The following is a 15,159-nucleotide window of genomic DNA, read 5'->3' as shown; positions in this document are numbered from 1 at the left end:
AGAGAAAAATAATACTAACCAAAAATATGGAATTGAAAATGTATAATGAAAAATTGGAAATTGTCTTCCATATAAACAAATGTTTGAGAAAATAATTTATGCTAATGCTAAATATTTCTTCATGAAACAGCTGGCTGGTCATTTAAAAACTAACTATATCAAAATTTATATTTAAAAGTGTCTTCATAACAATAATCATGAAAATCATGTGTATACTTTGATAGAAATAAAATCCATTGAAGATATCATTTCAAATAAATCTTTCTATATTCACATTTAAAACAAAGCCAAAAAGTTATATATATTTCAGTGTAAAATTATTTTGAAATCCATGTATAGTTTTTTAAATGAATTTATACCAAGATATTGACCATCAAGGAAAACTAATAAGCTTTACAAACTATCATCAAGTTGGGGGCCGGCACGGTGGCTCAGTTGGTTAATTCTCTGCCTACGGCACCGGCATCCCTTATGGGCACCTGGTTCTAGTCCTGGTTGCTCCTCTTCCAGTCCAGCTCTCTGCTGTGGCCTGGGAGGGCAGTAGAGGATGGCCCAAGTGCTTGGGCCCTGCACCCCATGGGAGACCAGGAGGAAGCACCTGGCTCCTGGCTTCGGATTGGCACAGCGCCGGCCATGGCGGTCATTTGGGGAGTGAATCAACGGAAGGAAGACCTTTCTCTCTGTCTCTCTCACTGTCTATAACTCTACCTGTCAAATAAATAAAATCAAGTAGAATTTTTAATAGTTCTGTTAAATTGAATCTGTCATTTTAACCCCTTCCCAAATCATTAGTTCCAGAGAAAATCATTACTGAACTTTGGCAAAACAAATAATTAAAGACCTAAATGATTTTACACATTTTTTTCCTTAGAAAATGGAACATGAAAAAACTTTTCCTAATTCATTTCTTCGCACCAAATTCTGAACATGGGTTAGCTTTCTTCACTGAGAGTCAAGCTCAAACCCTTTTGGTCTTTTGGAAGCTGCCTGTCTTCTGGCCCTGTTGGTCACCTGGATAAAGGGCAAGGGAAAGCTAGCTGGTAGAGGTTCCCAGTCAGGCAAGTACAGTCCCTAAGGCAAAACAGAGCCTCTCACAGAAGTCCAGGTTAGGCTATGGGGAGCACAAGAAGGTTAAACACCTGGATTTCCTAGATCTTCATGGGGTCAGCTGTGTCTGGTGAGAAGATCCTGGAGGAACAGCATGGTCTAACCAGCCAGAGACCATACTGAGTGAGGACAGAGGATACACATGGAGCCCTGGGAAGTAAATGAGAAGGAGATGCCAGGTGCTGAAAAGTCAAGGAGAGGACAATGGGAAGAGCTCAAGGATTCTAACAGGACTAGAGATTCCCTAGTTGGAATGCCCTCTTCAATTAAGGATCCTGAAATGTCAGAGGTATAGCCCCAGTGGTTGAATTCTGCGTTGTTGTAAGTGGGAAAGAAAAACAGACTTAGGAAAGGAAAGAAAAGAAAAAAAAGAAAAGAAAAACAGACATGCTGGCATGCAAGCTCGTCCACACTCAGTTTATTAATTCCTTCAGCTGTGACCAGGGTAGGGAAGGTAGAATTCTCATTTCTCTGTGAGATCCCTGATGTCATCCATTGTCTTCTGGAGGAATTACTAGTCACTGTGGAGGAAAAAACAAAACACGGTCAAGGCACTGATACTAAATTCCCTTCCACTGCAAACCATACAGTTGAGATACTGTCTAGTGAATAGTTCACGTTGAAGTATTATGATTTTCTGTGATTTCAGGGGAACTGTCATCCTTAATCAGAAGTACTTACAATGAGAAAACATTTTTTTTACTGAAATACCTATGAATAACAACATATTTGTTTTTTTAAATTTAATATATTAATTTAATTTTTTATACCTTAGACATAATATTTTAGATTTTCAGGTTATAAAAAGTTTTTTGGCCATTGAAGAATAATACAGGAATGAAGGACTGTGCCTACAGCACCTAATGAGTAAAGCAGCCCTAGTTATAAATGTATTCTATATGCTAATTTATTGATCTTACATCTTATTAGGTTCAATTCTTTTTTAAAAGATTTATTTATTTGAAAGTCAAAGTTAAACACAGAGAGAAGGAGAGGCAGAGAGAAAGAGAGGTCTTCCATCCACTAGTTCACTCCCACATTGGTCGCAACAGCCAGAGATGCACCAATTCAAAGCCAGGAGCCAGGAGCTTCTTCCAGGTCTCCCATGCAGGTACAGAGGCCAAAGGATTTGGATCAGCCTGTACTGCTTTACCCAGGCCATAGCAGAGAGCTGGATCAGAAGTGGAGCAGCTGGGACTTGAACCAGCACACATATGGGATGCTGGCACTCCAGGCAGTGGCTTTTACCTGCTACACCATAGCACCAGCCCCTAGGTTCAATTCTTTAACTCCAATATTTTTTACATTTTTTAATGTAAAGAGAACAGGTTCCATGCATTGCATAGATACAATTCTAAGAATATAGCCAAACTTCCCTCTCTCCCTCCACATCTCTCGAAATACCCCCAGGATTAAGTTTCCAATAAACTTAAGAGAAGTTTACTAAATGGAATTAAAATACTAAATGATTTAAATATTAGCAGTTTAAATTAATAAAGATTCATAGATTATTGGTGCAATACTCCACCAATTCTTCAACTCAATCAATACTTAGAAATTAAATGCAGCCTAAGAATTTCATTTCAAATTCAAATAGATACTTATTTTTAACATTCCTAATGTATTTACTTACTACTACTACTAACTTGGGTGCTTTCCTGTGTTTCTGATGTAAATAAATAACACTTTTAGATTGATATAATAGAGCCTCTCAATGTTATATTTACTTAGTAGGGCAACTTCCTCTTTCCCTTCAAGTTTGTAGTAAAAAATAAATATCTGCCAAATTTCTGTTTTCATACTCATTATTCCCAATAGTCAAAATAAAATTTTTGGGCCTCTTTTCTATTTGCTACCTATAGATTATTTCTAATCTTTAAATAATCTAGAAGAGAAAAATGAATTGAAAAATTAATTGAGATTAATTCACAGAGAAGTTAATATAACATAAAAGATTAGTTAGCAATAATTCAGTGATAAAAGTGGCATAATTTTGATCTTAACACCTCTGCTAAGGTTGCAACTCCTAAACTTAGAGTTGCTTTTTCAACTACTACAAGTAACATTCTCTTTTTAATATAGCTAGTGTTCCCCAAAAGCCTTGGAGATTCAAATATGTAATTAGGAGTCCTCCTATATAGATTTCTGCTTTTTAAAAAATCATGTTTAATTGTGTCTGCCCAAGGAGTTGTCTACCAACATCTCTCGCTTGCTTTCCAACAGGAAAAACTTTTAAAAATATACATAAATGGTTAGTGAAATAAGCCAGTCTGAAAAAGACAAATATCATATGTTTTCTCTGATTTCTTATAGTGAATATATAATACAAAAATGTATGGGAATGAAATGGACATCTTTTGATTTGATTGTTGATTTTGGCTCTTGTTTATTATTTAAATGCTCCTAGGTGAGTGAAATGCTGGGAGAACTGAAGTACTGAAACCGTGCACCACAACTGCCATGGTGATAGTGACAGAGACCAGAGGCAAAAGGGAAAAACAGCTTTTCTCACATACTTAGTTTGTAGAAAGCAATCAATATCTGTCACTCCCCCTCTTCGCAGAGGAGCGACACAGGACCCTGCACTGTTCTTTTGTCTGCTGGGCCCTTCCCGGGTTTGCTGCTGGTTCTTCCCAGGTTGGCTGCCAATCCTTCCACCTCCGTGGAAGGGCGGCTCCCCCTGCCACTTTCCCCACTTGCGCGGGGGAGCAGCACACCGCCGGCCGGCTCTCTTGGGGGCTGCTCAGATATTATCCGGATGTTCCCTTTAGATGTTCCTGGTGCATGTTGTCTCTCTCCTCCTTTATAGTCCTCTTCCACCAATCCCAACTCTGCTACCCACACGCCGAGCACGCTGCTCTCCTCCAATCAGGAGCAGGATCAGCTCCTGCAGGTCATCACTCAAGTTGGCGAGAGGCAGTTGCGTAGAAGTTGTTTACTCCCTTCTCAGCACCATATTGTGGGAGAGCAGATGCATAGAATAAGTTTTAATTCCAGTAACTAGTCTAGTCCTAGTTGCTCCCCACAAATATCTACTAAAGGGTGGCTATGTCAGGGAATATTCAAGAACAACAGAGAGAATTGATGTAAAAATAATGTAGATTTCACAGGGATGCAGTGACTCAAGGAGAGACACCACATAATGTTGCAGTGTAGCCTGGAAACAGCCTGTGGCCATAAGAGCTATTCTGGAACAGCAGTGGATTGAAGTAACTTTAAGAAAAAAATACTCGGGGCCGGCGCTGTGGCACAGCAGGTTAACAAACTGGCCTGAAGCGCTTGCATCCCATATGGGCACCGGTTATTGTCCCAGCTGCTCCTCTTCTGATCCCAATCTCTGCCATGGCCTGGGATAGCAGTAGAAGATGGTCCAAGTGCTTGGGCCACTGCACCAATGTGGGAGAACCAAAGGAAGCTCCTGGCTCCGGGCTTTGGATCGCCACAGCTCCAGCCGTTGCAGCCATCTGGGGAGTGAACCAGTGGATGGAAGACCTCTTTCTCTGTCTCTGTCTCTCTAACTCTGTCTTTCAAATAAATAAATAAATCTTAAAAAGAAAGAAAGAAATACTAGACAATACAAGAAAATGAAAACTTTACAAGGGAAATTAGCAGACCTGTAAATATTTGATAACTTCAGAAAGATCACAAAGTCAATAACTCCAGAACATGGGAAACTAAAACTTTAAGAGAAATCAGAGCACCCGTATTAGCACAATTGTGAACAGTTGAGGACATGTAGGCTGTGTTTTAGTGTGCTTATGATACTATCTCTTCTATAAACTTCTCCAAAGTGCGGAACTCATTCACTCACTTGTTCATATTTAGTTTGTACGTCTAAATGCAATCCAAACAAAGAAGTGCTATATTTTTTATGGATGTTAATGTAAATGATGTTAAAATGTTCAGCTTATGAGTTAGCTTCACAAACTAATTATAAATACCTGCCTTTCCCTAAAGTAACCTGAGTCAGTCACACGTGTAGGCAATTGGTAGAAATTTAGTCAAAAATGAAGAAACTGGGAGCTCCTAGGCAAAGCAGGAGAGAAAGCTGACTGTCCTAAGAGATGAGGTTCTAATAACCCCAACTTGGAAGGCGTGGAGGGCATGTGGCTGCATTTGTTTGGAAGCTGTAACTGAAATGGGGGAAAAGGCTTGGTAAGTGCTTCGCTACCTTCAGCTTTGATCAGAAGATTTCTGCCCAGCTCTACACATGGACATGTCAGCCACCTGCAGAAATCTGCTTGCATCTGGGAGTACCTGCAAATAGCTCTTACCCAGAGTGCCCATCCCCCTGGGACCTAAGGAGGGAATGCAAAGAAACGATTGCCTTCTTAATGGTATGTAGGAGCAGCTTGAACATACCCACATTTCCAAAGTCAACTAACCAATCACAGATGCAACCACAATGCTTCTGGTGCAATTGTTCGTGTCAGGTATCTATAGTGATTCCCCAACTTTTGAACTTGACCCCTTTTGTGCTGCTCATACTTAAAATGGACTAGTTACAATGCAACAGGAAAGATGGGTCTTATAGGACACCAGTCCGGTAAATGTCTCAGCTTACTAGTACTCCAATTAAACTCACTTTTGTTGCTACAACACTTCACCCTTGAGTTATCAGGTTTTTCATGTGGTAGGCAGATGATTGTGAACTTGGTGACAATTTTTGTTCCACCAAACAAGAACAAGCTGTGTAAGGGGAGCCAACACATGTTCAGAGGACCCTCAATGGGAAACATCTATCAGATGTCAAAACTCTTTGTTCTGAGACTTTCCCCTGGGCTCTCCACAGAGGTGTCCAGTGCCTCAAGCACTATACTGTGGAAGCAAAGGAATGTCTGATTCTGTGGGTCCTCTGTTCTGCCTTGGAGCAGGGCAAGTTGACTTGGTATGTACAACTGAGTACCACCTTCTCCTCTGTTTTGGGAAACTCCTTTAGGAAGATTAATGTGTATTTGATTTGATCTTGGATTCCTGTTAGAGAGAGGAAAATAATTTATAGGACTTGTACCCAAATTTCTTTTATGGTTGTCTTCATTTCAATAGCCAAATCCTTTTGTGATTGTTTGCAACTAAACCCTTTGTATGGTTACTTTTGTCTTGGTTCTGGTTTGTCTATAGTTGAATCTCTCTTGCTCTTTCATTTTCTGTCGCAAGCAGAAAACAGGATGTGAAATAAGCCCTACACCCTTAAAAAGAGCGTGCTGTGGTATATTTCAGATAAATGATAATAGTACTGCTACAAAACTATGAACAAAATGAAATAATTTATCATAACACAGATCACCCTCAACATATTTTTAAATAAAAAAATTATGGTCCTATGGTCCATAAATAGTTACTTAAATTATTATAGTGTCCTACGATTAGAGTTTCTTTGTGAAAGAAAAAAAATGATGAAATTTCCAATGTCTAGGCATTTATGCTTTGTACTAGCATAAAAGAGGCAGCTAAAAAGGGAAAGCACCTACTGACATCCCCACCAACTCTACGCTTCACTCTCCTTACCTTTGTGCTGTGGCTGAGGTAATCCCAAATTACTGTTGCAAAAAAAACCATGACTCCAGGTACAGATCACACTGGAAATGGGCAATATGGTTTCTAGTCATGCCCTCACAATGATCTGTAGCCTATAATATTATCATTATAATAAAATTACTACCCTTTCTCCATCATTTACAGAATGCCATAATACATCTAGATTTCCCAGAATCACTGGAAAATGGGCAGTCACCAAATTTCTAGAAACCTCTACCCTTTCCTGGAAAACTCCACCCCAGGTACCAACACTAAGGAATATCCTACACTACTTCAAGATTTATATTAAAAAGTTAGTTCCAAAATCTCAATGTATACAGCTCACTTTAGTGTACCAAGACTCTCTTCTCAACTGTGCACTTGTGCCTTGCTAAAATTAAATCTTCCACCAACCTTTACTTCAACTCATCCTCAAATAATCTTTCTTATATCAGACACAAGAACCCAGGCAATAAATCTGCCACTTGCCCTTGCATTACTCACCCTGGAAGCTCCATGCTAAGTGCTCTGCCTAATTCCCCAGCTGCTATTCTATGGCAACGTCACTTGCATCTCACAGATAACCTCGCTTGTGGTCCACACTGGCTGCTCTACTTTTACATAGTAGGACCCAAACTCTCCCCTTATGGGGAAATGTACTGAGCCTCCACCTAGCATGATGCTGTGATCAGAAGCCTAATCTGGTCTCTCAAATTGAGAAACAACAAGACACTCAATTCAGGACAGGTGCCTCTTTCAGAGCAGGGAAATATATGCTGTGCCAGTATATATAGTAAGAGACGTTTATCAAGAGAACCCCTCTTTGTATGATGGAGCTCTTTTTTTCCCACCTCTCTTCACAGGTAGAACAATAAACATACTCTCATGAATATGTTGCTCACTGGAGATGAAGGAAGATGATATTGATAAAGCTAAGGGAGAGGCTCACTATCTTTACTTAGTGGATACTCATATTTTCCAGAAACAAATTCCACCACCCCTATAGAGGAATGTTGCATTTATAGGAGATATATTCAGGAATAATAATGGGGATGCATAAGAAAAAAATTTTAAATAAGACAAAAAACAAAAGCCTCAGAAAGATCCACCAGAATTTGCATATCAGGTTTTCCAGTTATGAACTGAGGCCTATTCTGAGGCCCCTGAAAAATATTCGGACAAATATGACTTTGACTGGGCAAAGTGCTCCAGAAATAAAACATTTTAAAGGTTGGATGAACCTTTTAAAATATGTCCTTCACAAGTTATACTATTTTGATATAACCCAGGCTCCAAAAGGCAAATGTATATTTTGTCCTGATTTGAGGTAACTAAGATACAGAGTATGAAAGAATATAATGCATATGATTGAAACTGATACTTTGGGATCTGATCATTCTTTATACCCCTTATCTATACTCTAGAGGAACAGTGGTTTTTTTACTTACTACTTGTATAATTCTTTAGTGGAGTGTTAACTTGTGATTATAAAGTAAACTGAAATCATGCCAATGTAAAAATTACAATGACTGAGACTGAGGGAGGGAGGGAGAGAAGGATGGGGAAGTATCCTCATGCTCATAAACATGACAATAGGTCTGATCTGATTTCATCATCATTTAAAAAATCATCTATTATTTTTCACTTTATGTTTCTGTGTGGGAGCAAACTGTTGAAATCTTTACTTAATGTATGCTAAACTGATCTTCTGTATATAAAGAGAATCGAAAATGAATCTTGATGTGAATGGAAGGGGAGAGGGAGTGGGAAAGGGGAGGGTTGTGGGTGGGAGGGACGTTATGGGGGGGAAGCCATTGTAATCCATAAGCTGTACTTTGGAAATTTATATTCATTAAATAAAAGTTAAAAAAAAAAAACAAAGTTGATAGAAAAAAAAGATACATATATAAAATGTTTGAAATATGCTTCCATAATACGAATGTAAAAACCAATTAAAACTCAATTAATAAAATTATATATAAAAAAGAATGCCGGTTTTGTTACTATAAGGAATAAGGACATTTACAAAAGGTTTGTCCCAAGTTAAAAAAAAATAAAGCAAAAAATGGCTCAAATTTCTTTTTTAAAGTAAAAAGGCTCAGTACCTGAAATACTCTCATGGGCTTTTCAGCCAGATCCGAGTGCCTTTAGGGCTGATTCTGAGGCCAGAGTGCTATTTAGGACATCCGCCATTCTATGAGTCTGCTGAGTATCTCACTTCCCATGTTGGATCACTCTCCCCTTTATTTATTCTATCGGTTGGTGTTAGCAGATACTAGACTTGTTTATGTGCTCCCTTTGACTCTTAGTCCTTTCATTATGATCAATTGTGAACTGAAATTGATCACTTGCAGTAGTGAGATGGCATTGGCACATGCCACCTTGATGGGATTGAATTGGAATCCCCTGGTATGTTTCTAACTCTACCAATTGGGGCAAGTCAGCCCGAGCATGCCCCAAATTATACATCTCTTCCCTCTCTTATTCCCACTCTTATGTTTAACAGGGATCACATTTCAGTTAATTTTCAACACTTAAGAATAACTGTGTGATAATTACAGAATTAAACCAGTCATATTAAGTAGAACAGTATTTCAGGCATGGAAAGCCAAGACACTCTGGCAAAAAGATCTCTGTGAGTGAGATCCCAGTGGAAAGAACAGGTCTTCAAAGAGAGAGGTGCCTTTCTCTGAAGGGAGGAGAGAACCTCCACTTTGACTATGACCGTGTCTAAACAAGATAAGAGTCGGAGAACTCAAGGGGCTTCCATAGCCTTGGAAACTCATAACTGGTGCATAGGGAGATTACTGATGCCATAAACAGGAGTGTCAATTGGTAAAGTCAACAACAGGAGTCACTGTGCACTTACTCCTCATATAGGATCTCTGTCCTTAACGTGCTGTACACTGAGGCTTAATGCTATAACGAGTACTCAAACAGTATATTTCACTTTGTGTTTCTATGGGGGTGCAAACGACTGAAATCTTTACTTAATGTACACTAAACTGATCTTCTGTAAAAAAAAAAAAAAAAGAAAGAAAGAAATTATCAATTCCCAACTTGACTCTCACTGGGATTAAACATGACAATAGGTCTGATCTGATTTCATCATCATTTAAAAAAATCATCTATTATTTTTCACTTTATGTTTCTGTGTGGGAGCAAACTGTTGAAATACTTACTTAAGGTATACTAAGCTGATCTTCTGTATATTAAGATAATCGAAAATGAATCTTGATGTGAATGGAAGGGGAGAGGGAGTGGGAAAGGGGAGGGTTGTGGGTGGGAGGGACGGTATGGGGGGGAAGCCATTGTAACACATGAGTCGTACTTTGGAAATTTATATTCATTAAATAAAAGATTAAAAAAAAAAAGGCTCAGTACCCACAATGGTTTAAAAAAACTCTTAAATGAGAAACTAGTGAAGCACCAGAGGTCCCCATATTTTTAGAAAAGCCAATTTGGATTTTCCTATAGGAGCCCTGGGTAAAAAAATGGGACTGGGAAACAAACTGTTTGACTTCTTAGTATACACTGGAGTCTCTTATTTAATGATAAACACTAAACTTGCTCAGAAGATCTTTCAGTCTAATCAAATCCTGGGCCTATCTGGGAAAATACAAAATTGAACATTCTTAGAACCATTAAAATGCAAATTAGGATTGTGCCCTACAACACAGCCTTTTGTATATTCGAGAATACCCTATATCTCTCTCCTAGGCTGAGACCTCTGATTCAAATTTATATATTCAAGTAACTTTTTTTTTGACAGGCAGAGTGGATAGTGAGAGAGAGAGACAGAGAGAAAGCTCTTCCTTTGCCATTGGTTCACCCTCCAATGGCCACTGCAGCCGGCGCACCACGCTGATCCAAAGCCAGGAGCCAGGTACTTATCCTGGTCTTCCATGGGGTGCAGGGCCTAAGTACTTGGGCCATCCTCCATTGCACTCCCTGGCCACAGCAGAGAGCTGGCCTGGAAGATGGGCAACCGGGACAGAATCCGGCGCACTGACCAGGACTAGAACCCGGTGTGCTGGCGCCGCAAGGCGGAGGATTAGCCTAGTGAGCCGTGGCGCCGGCTTCAAGTAACTTTTTCATCAAGAGAAGTCAACATTGACACTCAGAACATGCTTGGAACATTCTGCTGGCCCTCATAGAAATACTTATCAAAGAAGAGAACTTCTTTCCCCAGAAATCTTAGGGGAGATCTAGACTACTCAGGTTGATCTTATTTCATGGACCAGATCTTGACTGAGGCAAGCCTGAAACTCTCCATAGAGATTGGCAGAATCATGGATCATGGTAAATGTCATGCCAGAGATGTGACAGTAACTTTCAAGGAGGCCCTTGAGGTCAGAGTCCTACTACCATGGAATTCAACACAAAAACAAACATTATTGCCCTTACTCAAGCTCTCCCTCTGGCATAAGAGAAACTGGTGAAAGTGTCATCTCAAGGCATGTTTTTGCAGTTTTACATGACCAGAGATAATTTAAAAGGAGAGAATTCGTCACTCAGGGAATAAGAACATAAAACATAACCATGAAATTCTACAACACTTAGAACCTGTTCATAAACCTCTAATGGGGGCAAAAATGCATTATCTGGCCGGTGCCGCAGCTCACTAGGCTAATCTTCCGCCTTGCGGCGCCGGCACACCGGGTTCTAGTCCCGGTCGGGGCGCCGGATTCTGTCCCGATTGCCCCTCTTCCAGGTCAGCTCTCTGCTGTGGCCAGGGAGTGCAGTGGAGGATGGCCCAAGTACTCGGGCCCTGCACCCCATGGGAGACCAGGATAAGTACCCGGCTCATACCATTGGATCAGTGCGGTGCGCCAGCCGCAGCACACCGGCCGCGGCGGCCATTGGAGTGTGAACCAATGGCAAAGGAAGACCTTTCTCTCTGTCTCTCTCTCTCACTATCCACTCTGCCTGTCAAAAAAAAAAAAATGCATTATCTAGTTCATCCAAAAAGTCCTACATAATCAAGGGAAATCAACTTTCTGACCAATCTGCAAAGAGGGCAGACAAAAGTAGAGACTATCAGGCTGTTTCTAGGGTCCTTTCTCCTGCAAACTAATCGGTTTAGGAACGGATCAAATAACACCTTGAATAAGACAGAGAAAGAGCCAGTAACAGGGTTTTGCTTCCAACCAAAATTCCTCAGGTTTGAAATGCAATGCATAAGGAATTACCTTGATTCTAGAAATGCTGTGCTAAACTATGCTATAGCACATTAGTGAAAATATTCATTATAGGTAAGATGTCCCTTTGCAATGTGTCCAAAATTGAATCATTGTACACAAATTACAAAAGAAAAGCTATGCAGCAGATCATCTAAGGTTATATGACCTGTACCAAAAATCATCCACAGAAAAATGCCAAGCCATCTACCAGCCCAGCTAAAAGGGAGCTCAACATAAGGGTTGCTACTCTACTGAAGATGGGCAGGTTCATCTCACCCAAATGCCCTGAGCTGCAGGGAACGTCTCATACTTACAAGTGTTTCTGGGGATGTTCTCTGGATGGGTAGAGGTCTACCCCACCCAAATAGAAAATGCTTGTGAAGTGGCCAAAATATTTCTCAAGGAAATCATCTTGTAGTTAGTGCTACCTAACACATATTCACAGTTATGATGGGGCAGCATTTGTTTCTTTTATAACCTAATGACTATCGAAACCTCTCCATATTAATTGGAAATTATACTTCCATTGGAGGCCCTAGTCCACAGGAAAAATGATACCAATCATATCGTATGTAAAGTCTTATCAAGATGTATGTGAAGAAACTAATTTAAGTTGGGACACGGCACTTCCAGTTGCCTGGCTGTGGATACAGGTGATCTTCCTGAAGTAGGCTTCAATTAAAACACTGCTTGGGATCTGCATCCCATTTCAGGTGCCTTGTTCAAGTCCTAACTCCAACACTTATGATCCAGTTTCCCTCTCATGCACACTCTGTGAGGCAGCAAATGATGTTTCAAGTAAATAGTTCTCTACCATGACATATTTGGAAGACTTTGACTGAATTCCAGATTCCTGGCTTCAGACTGGCCCAGCCCTGGCTGTTGTCGGCATTTGGGAAGTGAACCAGAGGGTGAAACATTGATTCTCCCCATTTCTCTTGGTGTGCTGCATAGAGGTGGCCTCCTAGATTTGGACATGATCTGGAATGGTAGTAAACCAGGAAAGAATATCACCTGTCCCCTGTACACAAAAATAAGGACTTTAAGTAAAACATCCAGGATAGAAACCTACAAAATATTTCATTTCTGGAGAAACACCTATAACCTACTACTGTTGAGGTTGGGAAATTATATACTTAATTAGATTATTATACAGAGATAGGCAGTTTTCATTGAATAGAATTTGACCTAATGAACACGACTATGTAATAATGAGAGGCTAGGGAAGTTCATAACTCCTAAACCCTTATAATGCTTTTTCTTCAGAAAATTCTTCTTAACTGACCAGGACATGCATTGATTCACTCAGTGGTCCATGAGGGCAAAATTTGTGTTTTTACTTGGAGAGAATCCAAATAAAGAAGAAAACACCCAATTCTGGTACAGCAAGAAAGTAAAGAGAGATTTTGCTTTTCAATCAGTACCTTAAATATGTCACCAATTATTTATTCCATTGCTCCCAATTATAATCTACCAATGCACCACTAAATAAACTGAAGAAATAAATATAAATATTTCTTTTTAAAAAGGACTCATTAGTGATTAGATTGGCAAATTGTAACATTTTTTTTTTTGACAGGCAGAGTGGACAGTGAGAGAGAGATGCAGAGAGAAAGGTCTTCCTTTGCCATTGGTTCACACTCCAATGGCCACCAAGCCCAGCACGGTGTGACCAGCACACCGCGTTGATCCGAAGCCAGGAGCCAGGTGCTTCTCCTGGTCTCCCATGGGGTGCAGGGCCCAAGCACTTGGGCCATCCTCCATTGCACTCCCTGGTCACAGCAGAGAGCTGGCCTGGAAGAGGGGCAACTGGGACAGAATCCGGCGCCCCGACCGACCGGGACTAGAACCCGGTGTGCTGGCGCTGCAAGGCGGAGGATTAGCCTAGTGAGCCACGGCGCCGGCTGTAACATTGTTTTTAATTTTAGATTTCTACCATGGGGGTGCAAATAAAACTTAATTGATTACCTTGTTTTTTAATACACACTGCTTGTATGAAATACTTCTTATTACTTACTTGATAGTAATTGCTTGGCTGCTGCTTTCTGATCTGTATCTAAATGAGAATATAAATAATGCTTTCAAATCAACATTAGCAAATAAAGGGTCATACAGAATGAATATTTTACAATCTTATAACCTGCAATAACTCTTTGCTAACAGTAATGACTATTACTGAATATATATTATTGCTAAATTTGGGTATGCAAATCAGTGAAATTATTGTTTACCAACATACCAAGTCCATAAAGCAGATAAATACCAAACTTTCAACTAGGAAGAGCAAGGATAAGATTGGTTTTTCTCCTTACCACTTCCCAGTACAGAATACATGCTTGCTTTTGAATGTCAGATTCTGGTTTTCATGTTCCAACCTAATGTTTTATCCATTAAGAATCAAATGACTACAGGTTGTGACTTCAGAGCTTCACTGACTTCTACATAAGAAAGAAAAATTGGCTAGCAGATGAAATTCCCTCTTGTATTCCCAGCCAAGCAAAACAGCAAAAAACCAATAAAAACAGCCACTAAAATTCTAAAGAAAAAAGTTATTTCATACAATAGTTTTAAAAAGTAGAAGCTGAAACTGTACAAAGGAATTAAGAACTGAAGGGGTATGAATCTAGGATACATGAAACAATTGAACACATCAGTTTATCAGGAGTTGTGACCTAGAAATCTGGATATGACCTCGTCCTCTAAACCCTGAGACATGAAATGTCACATCACCAATGTAATAGGGGTATAAATTCTGTTATCCCTAGATAGCGTGAGGCAACAAGGAAACTGTTGCACAGGTGTAGGTGGAATAGGAACACTGAGAAATATCAGAATATAGAGAATTTAAATTAGTTCAGGGATATAGATAGAAACAGTACATGGAGAAACAGCAACTATAATCCTGTACCCAAGTATATATTCAGGACACCAATTCATGCTTTCCACGAATACTAGATCTCCAATTGTTATTTAATTGGAAGAGAAACAATGAGACATCATTAGCAATGCAAGATATGTAGAATGCTCATGAGACAATCATTGCTAATTAGGGTTGTCTTAGAAACAAAACACTTCAAAGAGATGATGCCAAACAACAGAGCAAATTAAAGAAGTATAGGAACAGGAAAAGTTGACAAAAGGCTGCTTAGGTTTCTATAGAGGTTAAAATGGCACAGAAGCCATTAAATAAGAAATAAATGACCCAAAAAAAGGCTTTGAACTTTCAATGTTAGGTGAAATCACCAGAATACTAGTTAAACAAACAAAAAAGATTTATGAAAGACAAACCAAGACACAGATAATTTCAGAGATATGATACAGAGAATGGGGGAGAAAGAAGAATCAGAACAAG

The 15,159-nt window shown here is 39.6% G+C and overlaps 1 protein-coding gene across 5 annotated transcripts in view; it reads right to left on the bottom strand.

Annotated features, from left to right (window-relative positions):
- Positions 1-1,181: 1,181 nt before the first annotated feature.
- Positions 1,182-15,159, bottom strand: part of LOC138843046 (disintegrin and metalloproteinase domain-containing protein 32-like) — a 498,529-nt gene continuing 484,551 nt past the window's right edge. For 4 of the 5 annotated variants that reach the window (XM_070068573.1, XM_070068575.1, XM_070068576.1 and 1 more), the window contains 2 exons: positions 13,825-13,863; positions 1,192-1,628 (listed from right to left, as the gene is read on the bottom strand). In XM_070068573.1, coding sequence (XP_069924674.1) covers positions 1,207-1,628; positions 13,825-13,863 — 461 coding nt within the window. In that variant the 3' untranslated portion in view covers positions 1,192-1,206. Of the gene's footprint in view, positions 1,629-13,824; positions 13,864-15,159 lie in introns of all 5 variants that reach the window. The other variant, XM_070068574.1, reaches the window with a different exon arrangement.

The sequence above is a fragment of the Oryctolagus cuniculus genome, chromosome 2 (assembly GCF_964237555.1).
Source record: "Oryctolagus cuniculus chromosome 2, mOryCun1.1, whole genome shotgun sequence".
NCBI lineage: Eukaryota > Metazoa > Chordata > Mammalia > Lagomorpha > Leporidae > Oryctolagus > Oryctolagus cuniculus.
The sequence above is the reverse complement of the archived record's forward strand: the minus strand, read 5'-3'. Positions and strand labels throughout refer to the sequence as shown.